Source organism: Sylvia atricapilla, chromosome 1 (assembly GCF_009819655.1).
Source record: "Sylvia atricapilla isolate bSylAtr1 chromosome 1, bSylAtr1.pri, whole genome shotgun sequence".
Lineage (NCBI taxonomy): Eukaryota > Metazoa > Chordata > Aves > Passeriformes > Sylviidae > Sylvia > Sylvia atricapilla.
In genome coordinates, this window is record NC_089140.1 from 122,564,097 (window position 1) to 122,585,920 (window position 21,824).

At 37.6% G+C, this 21,824-nt stretch overlaps 1 protein-coding gene across 1 annotated transcript in view; it reads left to right on the plus strand.

The window, feature by feature from the left end:
• Positions 1 to 21,824, plus strand: part of ZFHX4 (zinc finger homeobox 4) — a 150,516-nt gene that overhangs the window by 28,044 nt on the left and 100,648 nt on the right. The window contains 1 exon segment of the mRNA XM_066332529.1: positions 1 to 40. This exon segment is cut by the window's left edge and continues 463 nt beyond it. Coding sequence (XP_066188626.1) covers positions 1 to 40 — 40 coding nt within the window.

Here is a 21,824-nt window from a genome sequence, read left to right on the forward strand (position 1 = left end):
TACCAATCACAGGCATGAGGCAGCCCTGAAACTCTACAAGGTAAGCCTGTGACAGCAACTCCAGCCAGCACCAAGTGGGCTGGGAAATTAACCCTTTCAGTGCTCATCACACAGGACCTTGGCTAGTTAGTAGAGTGAATGTTTATTGAATGTGCATATAGTCAAACAAAAACGGCAGGTTAGTCAGGGAGGAGTGCTCCAGATGAGTCCTGTTGAGTTGCACGTGGGTCACTTAGGAGGCACTTTTTGCAAACACTGGGCCCATAAGTTGTTGGTTTTTTTTTTTTTGTTTTTTTTTTTTTTTTTAAAGTTCTCTCATAATTAATGACTAAAGGTGTTTTACATCTCTCATAACCTTTTCAGACTGTCCATTACATTTGGATCAGAAGCTTGACAGAGATTGTGGAAAATGATGTTTTTTCCCATACTGTGCATAGGGAAAGGAGATTCCTTTCTGGCATATGTATCTTTTTGCAACCATAATGTATCACAGCCAAGTTATTTTACATTGGTATTTTCAGTAAGCACATGCAATATGCCACATTATTACAAAGGAAATTCAAAAGTAAGCACTGTCATCCTTTTGTCTGCCCTTCTTTTCCAAACCAGTAATGATTTTTCACAAACATGAAAGGGTGTGGTGTAGATAAATATGTTAGTAGAATGGCAACTATATTTTTATCTTTACTGGAAAAAACTATGTGGATATAATGAATATGTGGGAGTGATGAATACCATTTATTACACAACTTGTCATGACTTTTTCCAAACCCTAATTATGGGGTAACTTATTTTCTGCAGTGTGTTTACTGGATTGGCTTGATTGTCTTGGTTCATGTACAAAATATAACACATTCATTTCCAAGATGAATAACTTTGTAACTTATTAAAAACTTCTTTTGTCTAGGGGATATAAAAATTCAGGAAATATTGCAAACCATTAGTCACTGTAACAAGCTCTAAATATGATTAGAAAATCCATTTTGCAAGTGTTACCTATTGATTTATACTAGAAATCTGTGATAACTAAACTATCAGGAGTCATCTGCTGATTACAGCAACTATGCTGGTTTTCTAATCATGTTGTGCATAAAGAACAAATATGGAAAAGTCTCAGCAGACCTCCAGTTTAAGCAAGAAATAACATTTTTCTGGTGTTCAACCATGCTCAAATGGTTGGTCTGAGCTAACACATGCTGCACAGGCAGTAACATAGATTTTCATTTTATAACCTGATAGTTGTAACCTTGGTGCATCTGCTGTGAGCAAAAATGGCAGTAACACAAGTTTTGGTCCATTATACTGTCCCACAGTGCTGGCTGCTCTGCTAATTTAATAATGTATTTTATTTAAATTGCATTTTTCTTTAGTTCTATAGGGTGTTATTTTTTGCTGTTTTTTTCTTTTTTAAGATATAAAATCCTGTTATGAAAAGTACGAAAAGAGCTGAGAGTCTAGTGACACAGTCTGCTCTAGCAGCAAAACTCCCTTTAGAGGTTCCTGCTCCCTGTCATCTGTAGAAGCCATTCCTTACTTCCTCCATTTATGCTGTGCAGCTGCACTCTTAGGGTTAAAAAAAACCAAACAAACAAAATATCAACACATTTTTGGAGTGTTAACCTGCATTATTTCAATTATTTTTTTGATAATGCCACCATTCAAAGAAATGCTACTGCAAACAGTGCCACAGACAGGAATGATAGAGTAGGAGAAGGGAAGGCAGAAGGCTTTTCTCAGATGGCTTTACCACCCAAGCTTCTGAGACTGTTGAAAATAAGATGCCAGTTGCCTATTTTTTTAAAAATAAAAACAATGGTTACAAGGTACACCAACTATCTACTCAAAACAGTACTATCTCTTCACTCACTCAACCTGGTCCCTAAGGGAAGCCATCAAATATTTGGGTTTCCAGCCTGTCCTACAAAATATTGGATGTAGGATCCTGGTTTGTTGGATGGAGCAGTTCAGTAGTACCTCTGTAGTGCAGCTATCATGCACAGCAAGGGACCATCATTAGCCTTTGGAGCTCAAATCTTTTAATCAGTGAAGGACATCCCAGTGGAAAGGGAATCCATAAGCTCTAGGCTTCATGGCCTAAGGAGGACAATTGAAAGGGTCTGGCTGTTAACCATAGGGTTCCAACTCTACTGATGCATATATTTTAAAGGACTTCTCCCTAGGATTGCTAGTGAGGATCTCAGCTTTTAAAAAGTTTCTGTCCCTCATGACTTCTTAGAGAAGCTTGGAAATTTGAATCTCAGTAGGTTTAATGACTCTCAGAAAGCAGATAGCATATACACATGGATACACTATTTTTATATAATTTCATTTTAACATTAATTTGAAGGAGACTGTTGTCTCATCTAAAACACCAGTTGGAATATTATTATTTTTTAAGATTTGGAGTTGGCATGAAGTGCTACAATGTGTCCCAAATGACCACAATGTTCTAGATGTGTGTTCTCTATAACAGAATGTAATGCCTCTGTACATCACCCAGAAAACTTTACTCTTAATTGTAAGTGTACATTCAGGCCTTAAGATGGAAATAAATGCAGTTTTGAAAGTCTGTTATCTCTAGCAGACTTGATAGTTTTGTCAGGTTTTGGTGAAGCTGTTGACACCAAGAGAGTTGTAAACTTTTTTATTTTGATACCTCAGATAAACTTTTAGAGCACGTAAGGAAAAAAGAACATTAATTTATATGAATAATGGATACGTGCCTTGGGAGCAATATCGAATATTCATGAAATGTGTTTATATTCAAGCAGCTCCTCTTTTTTAAAATTAGGGTGTTGTGAATATGGTTTGGCAATAAAAAAGTTTAATACTAAAACCATCTGAAAGCACAGAAAAAAAATCTGTGACTTTGTTCCGTTGCTTTTTCAAGTACCTCAAAGTTTTTCTTCACTCATTTATATTTATTTAAATGTTATTGTTTTGTGAATTTTCTTTTTATAAATGTTGCCATAACAGCTTGATTTTTCTCCTTGTGCTTAACTACTGATGGAATAAAAGGATGTCTTTTCATAGTCATAGCTTTTAAAGCAACCACGAACATCAGAGCTTCTCTTCTGAAGCTGTATAATTTTAGGCACTACGGAAATGTCACTTTTAGAGTTAGATTCTAAATGTGGCAAAGTGGAACCTTTAGCTGTTTTCTAAGTTATTTAAGGAAGAAATGGCCTGGTTGTTCCTTACAGAAGTGCAGTATTCAAATGGTGTTGGTAATGTGGCTTCTAAGAACCAGAACAAAGACCGCCTTACCCTGAGTGAACTCAGCTTGGCCTAAATGAATTTCCCAAAAAGTTACTTTTGGAATTGTGGAGCTCGATATTAACAAATTAAACCACAGAAGAGTTGCAAGTTCTTGGCATCACCCACCAAGAAGCATTCAGTTGACTCCACAAGTAAACAGAGAAAGCTTCTATAGCAACAGAGTGCCTTTCCATTCTGCAGGAGGAACTCTGCATTCAGCTTCTGCAGATTTGGGAAGCTGAGGCAGGACGGTGATCTGTCTCTGTGGATGTAAAATGCATATGACTGGAACTGTTTAAGGCAGCCATTTTGTAGCTTAGTCAAATAGCTTTTTATTCAGGGAACCACATATATCATCTCCTGTGCTCATTAAATAGTTGCCAAATATTTTTATTAATAAATAAATAAGTATAGGATAGACTTTTTGTAAAGTAAACTGGAATGACTGAAAATAAAATTTACTTAACCAAGTAACTGAATGACATGATCAATTTCTAATCACAAATAAATATTTGAAGACAGTTTATCAAAAATATTATTTGATTAGCTGATAATACCTTCAATAAACATTGCTTTTATACTGTATATTACTGCCGTTTATATTGTGTATGCAACTATTTAGGAGCTCAAGGAAAGTGAGAGGCAGCAGTAAGCAGACTAATACTCTGCTGTGCTGGACCTACTTTGGTCTTCCTTTTATTGACAAAATATTGATCCACAAAACTATTAATGCTATGATTTTTAAATTTTGGTAGATCACTTTACCTCCCATGTTCTCAAGTGGCGAAGATTTTACCCAAAAGAAGTGACCTGATTTCAGTTTAAGAAGGTTAAAGGTTAAAGGTTAGCTCAAAAGCATCATCTGCCTAGCTGCTTAACTTTAAACTGATCAATTTAATGAAAATCTGTTTTGCAGATGGTGTTGTAATGTCTTTGGCAGGATTTAGGCAGCTTTAACATTAGACATATGCTAGTAAAAATTATTTCTTTATTTGACCAGAACAACACCTTTTCTTTTATGTTTTAAGGTAAAAGGCATGTGGGATATGGTATTTTGGCAAAGGACCCAGAAGCAGAAAGTGTTGATGGTCTTTCCATATGGGCTCAAAACCAGAATACCCCTATGTCTATTGCTAACGATGACTGAAGAAACAAACAAAGCTGTATTCATTTTTTTACCATAATGTTTTACTTTGAACACATAAAAAAGTCAGACCTGCCCTTGGAAAAGGCTTGTCTTCTTTTCCTCGGGTGGAATGCAACAGCGTTAACTTTTTTAACCTGGCAGAGCACACCAATTGTCTCTTTCAGACCTTATATTTGTAGATCAGAAGTATTCTTTCCCTTGCTCAGAAACCAAGCAGTAATTGTGTTACTTAGCTCTAGATACTATAAATAAGAAGGGAAATTAGTCAATCCAAGTGGTAAGTTTTATCTGATGGAGGTTGTCTGAATAAACAAAAAATTAGATCCTTGGGAGTGTAAAGCAGAGCTTTGTGTTTATGTCTTCTGAGAATCAAGCCCTCACAGTTTTTGCCAAGATAATTAAGTTTCAGCACAAGCATGTCTTTCTGTTTTCAGATGTATGCAATTCAATAGGAATTTCTTGGGCTGCTAATGCAGTACTATTATATGTTAGCTTTGTAATTAGCTAGGATTCTATCCCTTTGCTGAAATGCATTTTAATATTACACACACATAGTTTGCATGTAAGCAGTTACGAAAGTGGTGCCCTTTGTTTCATATTGACCTTCTGACTTATTTAAAAGAGAGTTTACAATGAGCCTTTGTTTTGTCCGCAGATGATCATCAACAGCTTTCTGAAGAGCCCAATAAAATGAGAGAATCACAAATGTATAACATCACATATTGAAAGGGTGGAAGAACAAATGGGGCTTTTGCTGTATTTTATAGGATGGATTTATAATCTGTTCTTGGGTCACTTAGGGCCAAGAATTTTCATGGTCAGCTGCTTGGTCTTGCTAGCTAGCATCCTCTGCAGGAAAGGCAAATACTGTGTAGCACCTGCTCTTCAGCTGGGGCTCTGCATTGCTCTTTAAAGCGAGGTGTCCAATTCTTTGCTGGTTAAAAGTCAAAAGATTAATCTGACCAGCTTTTTTTCTGCATCTGTCATCAGCGAAGCAGAATAGTCTGTCTGGATTCCATAATGCTGTTTGCATATTTGGATTTTAAATCAGCCAGGAGTATTGAATGCTTTGCTCATCTTTATCACGTGCAGGAGGCACAAGTGGGATTTAGTCCTTAGGTAACTTTTAGTGTAACAGTTCCCCAAGGAACACTGCTTGGTTTTTTCTCATTATCCTTGTTCTGGATGAAAGCATCGTTGTTAGGAATTAACAGCTGAGGGGGGTGTGAAGTATATGCACATGGGGACAAATGGACTAACAGCCCAAATCACTTTGTTTGCTTTACTCTGTTTGGCATGAAATGTTGGTACTTCGTCAGCTTGGAATTAACAGAAAGTCACATCCTTTTCAATTCAGTTGTCCTGAACTGACTTTAATATAAAATAAAATATCCTGCAAATATGCCAATCCAATTATTTAACTGTCATTGTCCCAGTATGATGGTAAAGGAGGTCAGGAGATTGTGCAGCACTGATTTGCATAAAAATCATTGTGGAAAGGAAATTGCAATATGTCTGCACACACCTGAGGAGCCAAACCAAGCTTTGCTTGATGTTATTAGTTTTGTTTGTTTAGAAGAAAACTGTTTTCAGTGATAAACAAAAGTTATTCAAATTTGTTCCTTAACACAGGCCTCATAGAGAGGATAGAAGGTATTTCAGTTTTTAAAGTCCTTTGAGATTTATGTTCACTCAAGGTTTTAAATGTTTTACGAAATTTAATTTCCACTGCAAGTTTTAGTTACTGTAATTCATAGTACACTGTTGTGCTTACATGTATAAAGAGAAACCAATGTTCAAAGAACACACTGTCTAGTTACATACATACATTATGTAGTCATAGCTACAAAGAATGTGTATGCCTCCTGTATGTACTTTTTGTACACTATAGACAAGAATATTTATTAAAAAAAATTTAAAAACTGAAACTAACAAAAAATTTTTTTTGGCTGGCTGGCAAAATAGCAATTTCAAAACTATCCCTTTTTATGATAAATTTAAAATAAAACAGTAGAGAAAACATTTTCACATCATATTTTATGTACTTTTAAATTGATATTCGGATGCCTCTCTCAGATTTTCTTACATAATGATCCTTGTTAAAAGATGCCGTATTTTGTATTCAGCTTGTGGTACACTGCTGATACAGAAAGGTGTTCTCAAATCATAGTTTAAAGAATCCTCATGTTCCAGAACTCAGTCTGTGTAAGGTAAGGCTGTGTGAGGCTTGCAGAGTGCAGCCTGCCCTGTGCAGCCCAAGTGAGTAGGTCCTCTTGTAGAGTAGGAAAGGTGAGCAAGGAGAGCTAAAGCAGCAGAAAGAGGATCAGCCTCATTTATTCAGTATGCTCAACACACAAAATGGCTGTATAACAACTGTTTTTTGTGCCTGGAGTTCTTTCATTCTGACATTGAGAGAAATATGTAATTATTTCTGACTGAGATTCAAAGCAGAGATGCAGTGTATAGGGTATGTAAGAGTATTATGTCAATGTGAGTGCATATGTATGTGTGCACTAATGGATTGCAGCTATGGATTTAGCAGCCACTCCTTCCCAGCCTTGCAACATAGATTTTCTTGTTACCCTTAGGAGATTTTAGCTGATATTATGCAACTCACTACAGGTGTCTTCTCTAAAATTGTAATTAGTTTGCCAGACTCTCCCAGGTGAGATTTTTCTCTACGCTCTCTTCCACATATTTAAAAATGAGCAGTAAAAAAAAGTAAAAAGACTGACTCATGACAGGAAAGTTATATTTTGACATAGATACATGTAATTCAGCTTTGCTATTGTTTTTAATAAGTAATTTAGAAGAAATCTTCCCTTGGTCTCTGCATTCGTTGGTATCCACACGAAATGGCAGAATTGTGGTTTTATAGGAGAGTTAATGAGAGTAAAATCTTACTGACCTCATACATACAGGACATATTTGAGCTTTTTGATATACAGGTTTTGGGACTATATTGGCTCTGTATATGTATGTATTGCTAGACAGGCAAATTAATTTTCTGCATTTCTTTTTTTTCCCTCCTTTTTTTCTCCTTTGGGGTACTACTGGAGCAGAAAAGGGTAAGAAAGGGTAGTGAAGATGCTGGTGTGAAATACAAAGTAATGCAATTTCTGTTGGTTTCAGCAAGGATTGGGCAGAATGCTGGAGATGTATTTTCTTGGATAAACTTCTGTGTGTATGTTTGTGGGTAATATATAATACAGTACAATAGGAAATTGGTATTAATTATGTTAAATGTGACTAGGGTCATTATGCTGATAAAACATAAATTACAAATGGTGGCTTGTAATAATTTTTGAACCTGATAGGCTACCTGTTAGACTGGTGTACTTAATACAGGCAGATGGTGCAGACTGATTATCATAGAACCTCATACTGATACATTAAAAATGTGAAGCTTTGCTTAAAACTTCCAAGACCTTTGCTTTGTGGACAGCCGTGAAGGAGGATGTCATAGGAATTACCTCCTTGGTCTGCAGCAGAAGGTTTTTCAGTACTGTAGCAGACAGATACACAGTGTATTGTGCACCATAGCCTCAGGGGAAACTGTATGTTCTACTCTACCAGTGGGAAGGAAGGCATTAAAATAATCCTTAGCTTTTAAAGGCAGGGGGTATTGAAGAAAACAAAAATTGAGCAAAGGTAGTCCTTGAATGATGAAATGTGCAGATTCCCATGCCTTGGTCATCCTACTGCAGTAGCAGTTACAGTAACAGAAAAAAATAGTTTTGTCACATACAAGGAGTATGAGAAATACTCCTTGGTTATATGCATGAATAGGAAAGGTTGCTAATGGGAGCTATGAATAGTAATGTATGAACCTCATTCTAAGAGTGGATGTTTGACCATCGGGGTTGCCTAACAAAAAAAATGTGATTTTTTTCTATTTAAATTTGTTATCCTAGAGTATTAATCAAATCATGTTGTTTACATGTGTGAAATACATGACTGTATAGCTACTGATTTGTTGCTGGATTGTGTGCAGAAAACTTAGCATATAGGGACAGTATTCAGTGTTCTGCCCAAAGACGCTATTTATTTGTAATCCCTGTTCTCCCTTGTAAACTCTCTCAAAAATCAAAAGCATGCACTGTTTCCTTGCACTTCTTCTGGAGGAAGGAACCATAGAGACACCTTTACCAATAAAGACAGCATGGAATCTGCTGTTCTGGGATAGTTTGTACCCCAACCTTTAACAGAAATCTGGATTACTCTTAGAGAAAGTTCAAGATGACCCTTTTAAAACAAAGGCCAACAGTGGAAACTCTTCTTTCCAGAACTTTATCAGGCGGTTCAAAAGGTCCACATCTCTTGATCTTAAAGTTGTTTAACACAAATGGAATGTCTCCATTGGCATCCTGAGCTTATGTTCGGACCTGTAGCAGTTCTTGGGTGGAAGAGGTCAGTTGTCTCTAAATCCTAAAACATTGCAAGTGGCTCAAGTATCATAATAGCTATGATTGACCATACCCAAAATTCAGAACTCTGGGTCCTAATGGTAAAGGAGAAGGAAGGGCACTTCTTATTCACAGAATCATAGAATCAGAATGTCTAATGTTGGAAGGGACTCATAAGGATTATTTAACCAAACTTCCTGCTCCTTGCAAGACTACCTAAAACTCAGTTATATGACTGAGTGTCATCCAGATGCTCCTTGAACTCTCACAGGATTGGTGCTGTGACCCCTTCCCTGAGAAATTTGTTCCAGTGACCAACCATTCTCTTGGTAAAGAACCTTTCCATGCTCTCCAAGCTGAACTTCCCCTGAAGCAGCTTCCTACCATTTAGACAACAATGTTCCTGTTTTCTATGCAATCTTGACAAAAACCTGCTCTATGGGAAATAGATTGGGGAAAAAAATACTAACATTCTCTAATTGAAAAAACACTTTGTGAATGACCAGAAAGTTGATATTTTTACAAGTAGAACAATGAAACAAACTCTAAGGAGGATTTTGGTATTCTTGTTCTTTGTGTGCTAGTGATGAGAGCATGGAAAAAAGCTTGCTTTACTACTGAAATGAGGCAGCTTTAATATCTAGATGTTACTCTTTCGGAAACACCCTTTGGCATTTGCAGATATGTAAGCAGCTAATGAATGACTGGAAATTAGGAAGAGTAAAGCTGGTGGGAAAAAATGAGTCCAAACTGCAAGTGTTTCTGAAAACCTTATGTCCTTATTTGTTCAGAAACTTCTGTGACTCAAAATCTTGACCCAGGAGGAAGCTGGAATCCTGGGATGTGTCAGGACAGGATCTTCTGATGTCAACTCTCAGATGACAAGGATCGCAGGCCACAGAAAATAGTTTAGGACTAATTTTACCAAATTTCTGACCTAGAGTTTGGGCAGATTTGAAAGCACTGCTGTGTTGTTAGTCCCCTGGGTCTAACCCTGTTGCAGATGCATCTCAGTAATAGGTGTTGTACCTAGTCTTTGGATATCCTTTGTCAGTTTTTGATTTACTAAGGTAGTCTCATAGGTCATGATGAATCGGCTGTGCTGTCAATGCGCTCTGTCTCTCTGTTCCTGTCTCCACTGGTGTGTTTTGTAGTGTGTCAGGCTTCAACAATATCTTCGCAACACTTGAATTTCTGTGACTTTCAGAACTCAAGGAATGAAAATCTTTGTAGCCAGTCATTAGGACTACAGGTATTTCTGAGAAAGAGTAAATCCTTTCTCAGACTCTGTAGTCACTTGGAATTTTTTTTTTTTTGCCTCTTTGGGTTGTCTTCTTTTTTTATTTCTTGAAAAAACAAAAATAGATTTGTGGGATCATCTCTGACTCAACATGTTATAAGTAGGGCCTAGATCCGAGAAGTCTTACTAGGGTATTTCTTTTCTTTTACTCCATGAGTTTTTCACTGAGCAGCTTGATTTCTGTGGCCTCAGCGACCTCAAAATCATCAAATAGATTATATGGTTTACCCAAAGCATTTTGGGGCACACCAAGTGCATGAGCTATGCTGTTTTTGAAAAGTTCTGTGTAAGTAACAATTTTTTATGATAAGGAAGAGTTGAGCTGGTAATCAATAAAAGGAGACTCTGAAATCTCATGCTACAGAGAGCTTGTACCCCAGTTCACTCAGTTTTTGTGCTCTCCAGACGCAAAGGTTTTATGCCTCGTGTGTCCACAACAAATGCCTTTCCTTTACTTCTAGTAGTTATTTGTCCTAATAGATTTAGAAGGTAAGGTCAATACTGTCTGTACTGGGAAACATGTACAGGTTTTTTTCCCATGCATGGTTTTGGGAAAAAAAAAAACCCCTAAAACAATGTGTCTCTAACCAAGCAGTGGTGAGTGAAAGGTTGGCCTTATAGTATGTCTGACAGTCTAAGTGGACCTTGTAGAATTATAATTAAGCATAACAAGTTCTTCACATATATCTGTCTTTCTGTCTCCATATATTTATTTTTACATGGACTTAGTAGAGTGTCTGTAGTTGGGAAGGATGAATTTCAGGATTAGGAAGAGTTAGAGGTGGAGTCTGAAGTTTTTCAGGCTCACAAGAGCTCCGAGACACAGTTATCCAACGGTAGTGTTAGGAAGGAAAGTCGCAGTTGTTTGAGGATGGGTTTCTTGCACAGGGGCTGCAGTGGACATTAACAAAAGGGCAGGTGTGTGCTTAAAAAACTGTGCACTTCCCAGGAGCATAAACAGGATTTAAAGCTATTTGTGTCCATACATACCGCAGGCTGCTACTGTCATCTTCTATAATGCTGTACGAAGATCTATGTATGTTAGCCTCTGCTGTAGCAAAGGCTGAATTTCCATTTTTCTTCTCGTTTCCTTCTCTCAGTTACTTATAATTTTCTTATACACACTTTTAGGGCTGAAATTATCAGGATTTGGTCTGGGTGTAAAGAAAATTTCTTTCTGCTTTGGAGCTCTTTCTGAGTCACTTAATCATGAGATATCTTTCCAACCTGTCGTAATGAAAAATGCTCCATTGCAAATAAAGTTAGTTAAGTACATTTCTTGCAGTGGCTGTCCATAACAGAAGAGAATGTTATTTTAAAAGCAACAACACATTAATAGGCCAAGTATGCAATCATTGTCCTATCACAGCAAATTATACCATTAGTCCACCTTATCTAATCTCTTTGCTACAGACTGACTAACAATTGCTTCCCAGAGCAAAGCAGACAAAAAAAAAAAAATTTAAAAAAATTCTTGGGCAAATGTAGAATAATGTTGCTCATACAGGAAAATTCTTGTTCTTTTCATATGTCCTCTATACTTTCAAATGAATGAGCATCATACAAATTCAATTATATATTTTTCCATCCCCGAAGTTGTCTTTGGATAGTCCTATACAAACAATCAAATCAGTTTATAAAGTGAACTTCTGGCTCAATCACATGCAGTGGGAAGGAGTTCCACAGATAATTTAACCTGCATACAAATATTTTTTTAGCTTTTAATTTTTTCTGTCATTAATTTGTTAAGCTTTGTTTGTTTTTATTCATCTGGAAATAGAATGAAAAAGATCATGTGTTTTTATTTGATTTGTGATTTTTTACATAACCTTTATAAGTTCACAATAATCTTTATTATTACTTTATGGCCTTTTTATCATGCCTCTCTTTTATTTACACAAAAAATTTCAATCCATTCAGTCTTGCTTTTAGTGGAAGTTTTTCCACATTTCTGCTAATCCCATCACTGATCTCTGAACTCCTTTTACCGCTGTTAAATTTTTCTGGAGATACACAGATATTTCAGAACTGAACACGCTGTTCTCAGTGGACTTGTATGATCTTACTGTCCCATGCCTGGTGCATCCAAAAATATAATCTGCTTTAAACAAATCATATTGCAGCCTGTGCTGGAAATATGTTGCCTTTCATTACATGCTTCTTCCCACGCCCCCCATCAAACTGATGCTGAAGTGTCCTAGAATGGCTTCATTTAACTTAGACACCAGTAACATGTTTGATTGGTTCAAAGTATTCCTTTTAATATACATTTTCTTGGATTCATCTGTCAATACTGAGTTTCTTCTGCATGCTCAGCTAACTTCAAAAGTATCTGGCAGTTCTCACAGTTCTTTGGCTGATCTTGACTGTCAGGAATTCATTTATGACTTCTGCAGGATCAGTCCTAGTTTCTAGTTAGAAGACACAAAGGTAACTTTTGTTCTATTAAATGTCCTGTTAATTCAAATAGCTTTGTTTCCATCTCTGTCAATTTTTAATCCATGAGTTTTTTGCCCCTCTGTAAGTGCCTACATTACGTGGTTAGGCTGCTTCTGCATAGCCAGCTGAGTGGTAAAAAACTCCAGCTCTGAATTAACCCATGGAGTAATTAAATTTCTCCTAATATTAGGAGAATGAGAGAAAGAAGCATCTCCTTGCACCCATGTCACATCGCCTGTCTCTTCAGATAGCTGCCTCTTGTTGCATTCCCACATGTATTGCTGTATCTAGTAGCTTAAGGTGCAGGTGACTGTCGGCAGTTAACTATTTGCTGAGCTGAAGAACAAAAATAGCTAATTAACCATCTAGCTGCAAATATTTACCGCAGATATTTATTTACTGATGCAAAATAGAAGATGCTCTTTCTGCATGTGGGCTACGAGGCTGAGGCATAGCTGCAGTTGACTCTTTGTAGTGTGCTCTTTTCATACTGTTCAGTGCTAACTTTAATGTATTATTGATTGTTATTAAGGTATACCATGAAATACAGATGGGATGTCTGTTGTGGTTGAACTCATACTGTGGGAGCTATGTTGACTCTCAGATTGTTCTGGCCTTCATGCTGCTTGACATTAAAGCCTTTCACATTAGAAGAGAAAGAAATATATAGTAACTGTGTTACCCTGTATGTAGTGTGAAGTAATGTGAAAATATGATGCCAAATTCCCTCCCCACCAAGTCAGCACAAAATTTGAAATGAAATACTAATTTCAGAGCAAGCCAGGAAGTTCAAATTCCCTGTGTGACTGTATATAAACACTAGTTCAGGACAGTCAATACCTGAATTTAAATTAGCTGTGCTACCTGCCAGTAGAAAGTGCTAAAAGTGGAGGGATTAGGGGTCTTATTTTCTAGAATGCTGAGTCCTAGTGGCTCCTCCTGGCAGCATCTGTTCAGCATCCCAGGATCCAAGGTCATGCTCTCGAATGACTGGCACCTCTGTGCTGACTGCCAGCCTCCATCCTTGCACAGCCTTCTTGGATGGATATATTGGCTAGTTCGAAATACACAAAAATTGCATCAGAGGATCAATTACTGCTGAAGTGTCCCTACTGAACCCTGTAATAGTGCTAATTAGTTAAAGCAAAAGAGGCACTTATCTTGGCAGCAGATCACTGAATATTTTTTCACAAGATTAGGTTTGAAATGCTTTGCATTCTTCCTCTTCTCTTTTTTCGAGAAGTTAAAAGTATATAAATGTTGGGATTCTTTTCCTTTTTTATTTCCTATGCCCCCATAAAAATAAATATTTCTAAATGTTTCTCACTATGTCCAGCAATTTCCATCTTAGAATAGCTAACTTCTGTTTTGAACTCTTAAAAGAGGCTATTAGTCATTGGAGAAAACTTGAAACAAGGAAACGTATGACAAACACACAGTCACAGGACAGCCCTCTCTAAGTTTGGCTCAGCTCCTTTTCTGCCATTAATGGGGCAAAAAAAGGAACTGGGGATCTGATGCCAGTTCCCTGCCGTGGGGGAGGGCAGAGTTATTCTGCTGGTGTCAGGGAGTCCCCAGCTGGCAGGGAGCCAGCTGGGTGTGCCCTGTGCTTCAGGACACACCACGCCGGAGATGTGTCAGGAGAAGGGCTGCGAAGGGCAGTAGCCAGAGTACATGTAAGTGTGTCTGTGATGAGTAAAATCCCTGCTGCACAGGGAGACCTGGGGAGCTCCCAGACAGAGCCGGCTCAGGGGGATTGCTGGTGACTGCAGAAAACTTTTTATCTGCTACAGAAAGGCAGTGGCTGCTGTCACAAGCTCTAGGGTATGACTGCAGTCCTGTGTTTTGATCTCCTGCTCAAATAGGTTTCATTTTTCTTGTGCTCACCTTGCAGGGAGCCTTCCTGGACTGTGTCAGTGTGTTCTGGGCTCGATGAACTACCACTGTTCTTTCACAGCACCAGTTGTTCTTTTTCAGGGCTAAAACATGCACGAGGCTCTCATTCACATGTCCCATCCCCCAGCTTTCCACCCAGCATTTAGTTTTTGGTGAGGATTATTTCCTCACTACGCCACAAAGATAAGATTCTCAGCTGCGAGTGGTGTGAGCAGAGTCTGTGAAGCTTTTTTAGTATGAGAGAGGTCGTTAAGCAAAAGTCTAAATATTTGCAAAGATTCAGGAAAAATATAGAAGTTTTTCTAGTTTTTATCTTCTACAGAATTTGTTTGAAGCTTTAAAAAGGTCATTTGTATTCTATTAAAATGGTGATGAGAGGAAGGAGATAGGAAGAGTGTAGGCCAAGTCCATCTTTGTTGTAGCATTGCTGATCTCAGTAGTATTACTCCAAGGATAGAGAAGTTTTCCAAAACAACAGTGTTTCTTAACTCTGTCAATTGACTGGGACATGGCTCTCCTGTGGTTTGACTACTGTGGTTTGTCACTACTGTGAGAAATTATCCAGTTCAAAAAGTCCTGTTATTTGGGTAATTTCTTGCTGAAATTGATGGTTACTGTTCCTGTTTTTCTCCCAAAGTTTATTTCTAGGGCTTTCCCATTTGTTTCTGGTGCTCTAGATAAAAAGCTAGTCCCAAAGGCAGAGTCAGAGAGACTGCTCTGCAATGAGGATTTGCAAAAGAGGAGAAGATGTGAGTTTGGGGCTGTTTTCCCTCTCATGGAAGCAGTTGGCCTGTATCTGTTTGATACAGAGTGTGAGTTGATGCAATGACATCCACATACTAAATATGTTTTACAGATCAAACCGGGTTACTGGGTATTGATATCCATTACATGCTTTGTGGGTGAGCATACACATTAGGACACCTCATTTATAGCCCATTTCTCCTCCTAAATTATTCCACATTTGTAAGCATTTTTTAAGCAGCTACTGTTTAAAATCTAAACCTAAAGCCTCCACCCTAAAAGGGCCCAACCTGTCAGAAACATTTCCTCTCTTGCCTGAAGCTTGGAATTTCGCTCCAAAATGCCAGTTCCCTGGGGAGTGTGCATAGTGTCATCCTTGCCTTGTGGCTTACTCTTTGCAATCTCAGTTGCACACACAGCCATTTTTTTCCCATCTCACCACATTCTTCTTTCTTCTCTACCAACATTTCTATGTGTCTGTTTTTCACTGAGCCATTTGCACCTAGTTTACTGCAGCACTTAGCTAGCCCAGTTTCACTCTTGCCAAGCCCTAGACTCCTTTATACTTTTCTTTTTCTGTCTTTTCCACTTTCTCTTGTGTATGAATGTGTTTATGTACATTGTCAGATATGCATTTCTATTTATCTGGGATGATTGGGATAAAAATTTTATTGTCTTGAGCTTGAGTTGACTGTGTTATTTCAAGCAATAAAGGGAGGAAAAAAGGTATACTGGATATCCCACAGGAAGCTATCATGCATTTTGAACCTGCTGCATATTTTGCATTAGGAAAAATACGTTAGAAATTTGTAGAGTGTTCTCTAACTCTATCAATACTCTTTTTTTCATATGGCTGCATGTACCGAGCCAAGCCTCAGTAATATTAAGGGGGAAAAACACTGGTGTAACTTTGTGACTAATATATTTTAGAAACGTCTTACATTTTTCCTGTAATAGCTTTTCCATACATAGTTGCATTTCAGTTTGAAGGTCTGACTTCTCAAAGCCTATCAGAGCTTAAAAAAAGTGCCAGCATTCTGTTGAAAAGCTGGAAACGTCCCACCTCCAATGCGATGAAGCTCCTTTTTCAGACTCAAATATTATAAAAAAACCACATAATTGGTAAAAGGCCCATCCTGGGTATTGCCCCAATGTAATCTGGAAGGAATTTTTTTTTTGTTTGAAAGCAAGGAAAAAGTCTTGGTGGTGGTTTGCAGCAAAACCAAACCAATGACAGCTGATTTAAGCTAACTGGGCTGGTAGCATTAACAGTAATTGGGGACAATTTTAGGTCCAAAACAATAATCTCAGAGACAATTTTAGGTCTTGTTTCAAGCATGGAGATTTTGTTGACACTCTTATCTAGGACTTAGTTGAGAATTCTCTGAAGACCATGCTCCTTTCACACGACAGGTGTAGAAGTGTGCCTTGAGCAGTCAGAGTGCCCTTTGTGAAGAATGCTGGACCTATGCTGCGTTCATATTCACAGTATAAAATCTTCCATGTGGCATCAATAAGGCTGGGATAAAACACATGACATGTAATAGTTCCAGACCATGGTCTTTCATTCTTCTTTAGATGTAACCACGGGGGCCACGTATAAATAATTACCTGGCTGTGTAAAGGGGTCAAACCAAGGCTTTGATATTCACAGTACATATCCTGATGGGAGTGTGTTGTTGTTTTGGTAGGGTTAATTTTTATCCCAACTGCAGCAAATGGTAAATTTTCCATTGAACTTGATGGAACTAAGATTTCACACATGACACTTAAATCTGCGCTATATAAAGCTTTGTATAAATACATCTGTATATAATATATATCACAAGCATGTACAAATGTGTTTCTGTATATTTTAGCCAATTACATAAACTGTGTTTAAACTGTCTACTATGCAGATGCCTAGAATGAACAAACTAAAAAATCTGGATAGAGGTAAAATACTTAGAGAATGTAATGGGAACATGTTTTTCACAATTGTAATTTTGAGAGGGTTTTTTTTTCCCTTTATCAGTTGCCTTTCTCTACTATAAAATCATGTGGGATCTTTTTTCTAGTTGCATCAATTTTCAGCTGCAAATGTTTTGCATTATAAAACTGTGTAAAACAGACTAAAAATTGTGAAGTGTAAGAACAGATAATCTGGAGACTTAAGTGCTTTGGGAAAACTTCTCTTGCTAGCTTTCAGAGATGCAGAGGGAGACTGTATTTGAAACCCCTCATCAGAGCAAAATGAACATTTTAGTGTTCTCGGACATAATATCAGGCTTACATGCTCCCTGACTGACATCCCGTACATACTGTATAATTACCAGCCTGCTTCTCCAAGTGCCTTGAAGATTACGTTTTTTTTAATGTCCCAATATTAATAACCAGATGTGATCTTCTTCCTGCCCAGGGGTCAAGCTAGCTGGCCAGGTCAGGCTGTTTGTCTGTGTGCACAGACTGTGAAGTCTATTCAGAATGACAGGTATGGGGGGGGAGGCGGGCAGGGTGTTAACCTCAAGACCACCAAAAGGGAGTTCTCCCTGCTGGGAACAAAGACCAGCAGGAGCTTCAGCCTTTTTCAGTACTCCTGGGATTTTAACCAAGTGAACAAAAGATGATGCACAGCTGAAGAAATGCTCTTCACAGCTGATACATAATTTAAGATGTTCAGTTACAAACAACCGGATATGTATTTGTGATTTCATTTGAGCACAGTCCAATTATCTGCAGTCAGTTAATATTTTTCTATGAGTAGTTTCTGTGTGCTGCTTTATATGCTCAGAAGACGCTCAATTGCCAGATTTTGAATACACGCTAGTCTTGAAAATAGCTCTAGTACTTAAAGAAATAGCATTAAAACACCAGCAGTTGCTATGAGGTGTTTTGTACCTTCTAGTTAATGTTTTCCAGTCTATGTATAGATTATTTTATAATATGATATAGTTTCATTAAACATGTATTATAAAAACATTTACTCTTCACTCTCTTTTTTTGTTAGGTTAAAAAAAAAAATCAAAAGAAGAAGCTATTTGTTTCCTAATTGATTTTCTACGTTAGTTGTTCATTGAATAGATAAGTAGTGCCTGTGATATTTGATTACAGAGCAAGGCACCCATTTAACCTTCCGTTCTTTCCTGGCCAGGATTTCAAATACAATACAACGTACCTCCCTTAGGCTCAGTAGGATTAGACTGCTAGCAGTAATCCCTGATGCTATGAAATAGACCTGATAGAACTTCAACTCACTTGTTTAGGATTATGCTCATGAATTTCAGTCATCTAGTTGTATTAACCCTTTGGGAACTTGTGTGGTTTATGCTGCTATAAATAATAAAACATTATAACAAGCAATGGTAGATACATATCAAAACTTACCTATGTATTTTAAAGAATTCACTTTTGTTTGGTGATCAAAGTGTAAAATTCACATTGAAATAAATTTAACTCCTATAGCATAAATCCTAAGAGTTTTTTTAATTCTGATGTTCAGGTGGCTTTTGTAGTTCAACAGTGTCTTTAAACAGGTTGGTCTCAATTTGTGCATTGCTTTTTAAAAGTTGTTTGAATAAATTTTAGTTCTCAAGATTGCATTGAAAGGGCAGACAAGTGATATCTGATAAGTACAGAGCATCAGTGCAGAATCTCCCAGTATAATGACTTGAATGCAGGCATGATGCTGTGGTACAGAGGAGGGGTAGTGATACTTGAGCTATCGTTTCCAGGTTTCTTTGATTATAGCAACAGTGGGCAATTGGCAATGGGCAATACTGACTTACGATGACTTATGCCCTGAGCAAAAAACAGAGTAAGAGTGCCAGAGCATTTCTGATGGACCATGAGACTGTTGGTATGCAAAAGCGTTGTAATCACTCCAGATTTGGACTACTCTTTCGAACTGGTGATTTCTATTTAAATGCTGATTTTTAAGCTGTCAAATCACTACAGGGAAGAACTCTATACTGGCAATAAGAAGGAACAGATCTTTTCTTCCTTTCATTTTCAGGATCCTAAAACCCACCAATGAAATAAATATTGTTTCCTATTACCAGTCTCTTAAACTGTTGAACCTTTAGTTCCAAGGCTCATTAAATATTTATGTGCACAACTAATTGTACTGATTATTGAAATGAATATATGTATATGTTTTAGAATATTTGATGTCAATTACAATGAAAAACGAAATGAAATAATTTTTTTTTCAGAAATTTCCTTTTTAGAAATTTTTTCAGAAAAAAATGAAAGTGTTTAGAGTTTGACTTGAGAACTCTAACCTACTCTCTTAGCAGAAGATAAAATCAAATTAGGACTGACTGAATATGCACATTAAGGCATCAATTAGTGAAACTACTGCCACTTCAATACACCTGCATGTGGAATTGCTATATTTAAAGGCAGGATGACAGGCAGAATCAGTGCTACTAGCTGCACACTTGATGACAGAGGCATCAGGGCAGTTCTTTACCCTTTAGACACTATTAAAGCATGCCTATTATTGTATATCTGTTGGATACTCTTGATACATCTGATGATAAAGTGGTATTGATGAATAGCTGAAGGCCATGAGAGCAATAAATGAAGTTACTCTTGAGTGATTCCATTCTTTTTTTTCAGGAGGACTTGGAGTGGGGGTAGTTTGGGGTGGTTGTTCATCAGCCATCAGCCCAGTGGTTCACTCATGTGCTCCCACGTGGAGTATTGCTGAGTTCTAGTCTGTCACCCTTCTTGATTAACATATGCCCAAGGCCATTATGGGAGAATCATCTATGCTTGAGGTGTGGGTGTCTCCATGATACAGACAATTCTCATCTCCACAGCAATATCATTAGATTTGGATGGCAAAATCAATTGTTTGCCTCTGTGTCTTGCCAGCCTTGGGGTTTGGACATAGCAGCTGTGCCTCATCTGAACTGAGGTCCTGCTGGTGGCATGCCCCGGTGGTGGGAATGGCCAAGGCAGCCCCACATAGCTCTCCCACACTCATAGGCCATGCTGATTCTGCGTTTGGCTCCTGACGTAACCCAAGGACTGATAAGCGTCCCTTGGTAATTTGTGTGTGAATATATATATGGCTGATTGCTAAATGGATAGATGTTGCTTCTCTTCCAAATTGGCTTCTCTCAAGTTTTTTTGTCTTAGAAATATAGTCTAAAAACTGCGCCCAGTCCTGCTGCTGCTGAAACCTAGAGTCAGTTGCAATATTTAATACATTTAAACTTCTGTGCTTTGTTGGTTAGTTTTGGTTTGACACCTAGTATATTTCTGTTCCCTGATTGATTGCAAATGTACCATTAGAAATGGGCTGTTTCATGAATGCTAAGTTTACACATTCAGAATATGTTTTCCCTGGATATTCTGCAGTATGTGTTTAAACATAGCTGTTTCTGAAACAAATTCCTTGCTTAGGTCAGCAAATTTATTATGGAGAAATTAATGGAAAGCAAACAGCCAAGAGGTGGGGCATGGAAGGAACTAATTCAATAATTTCAGATGAATATAGCCAGTATTTTCCATCTTTCCTTCTGATGCTTTAATTCTAAATGCAGAACTTGCAGAACTTAGTGACCTACAGGTTGCCACCTTCAGATCTGCTGAGAAAAAAGATGGAATCCTGTAAAGTTTGATGAGATTTGAGCTGCCAGGAATACAGCTGTCTATCCATTAGCAAGTTTTTTCTGACAGCAAGTATTTTGCAGATACAGTTTCAATTCTGTTCCAAGTTCTCTCAACTTGCCTCTAGTTGCAGTTTCACTCTGTTTCAACCTATAAAGACTGAAATGACTCAGACCCCAAGTCTCTCTGACAACCTCACTATATGTACATAATTTAGATCAGCTAACAGTGCCCCAGGCTAAATCTCAAAAGTTACTGAAGGCTTATCTTTTTAGAGAGTGGTTGGCAAATGAAGAATCTGCTTTCTCATTTTCTTGATCAAAAATTTCAGTGTTTGATCATTTCACCAATTATTAAGTTGCCCTTGCCCTTCAGCATCTTACAGGGTAAAGGTAATGCAAGGTGGCCATATTTGGGAGAGTTTGTTCTGAGATGAAAATAAATTTTGATGGCTTGGGTAACACTACTATTTATTAACATGCATTTACTTAGCAAAGCAAAAAAAGGTTTTATGTGTGTGTGTGTGTGTGTGTGAAGGGAATCTTATTAAGTCTAAATAAATAGACTGTAGAAACTGTGGTAATACTTTACACTTCTGTAAAGCCTTTATTCAGAGGCTTTCAAAATGTTTTAACAATGTTAATTAAATTCAGTGCTCCTTCATTCTGTGTTAGCCTAAGTGCATGTAGGGCCATCTTCATGTACATACTGGTAGAGTGGAAGAAAGCTCGTGTTTAACTGTGTGCAGCAGCATTGCGCTGCAAGTATTTTCAAGGCAGGTGATAAAAAGGGAAAAAAAGCTATGTTCAAGTGAAACTGCACAGGGAATTGCCTGTAGGTAGGCAAAACATAATTACAAGTTGAAATTTGGCCAAGACATTTGTCTTAACACTCTTCCTCCTTTGAAAAAAAAATGTGCCACGTATTTAATAACTTTATTAAGTACAAGCAGTTGTGAAATCTGTTCTTTGTTTCAACCAAAGGAAACATTTCCTAACAGGACAGTGCTGTTAAACACCAAGCTGGGGCACTGACT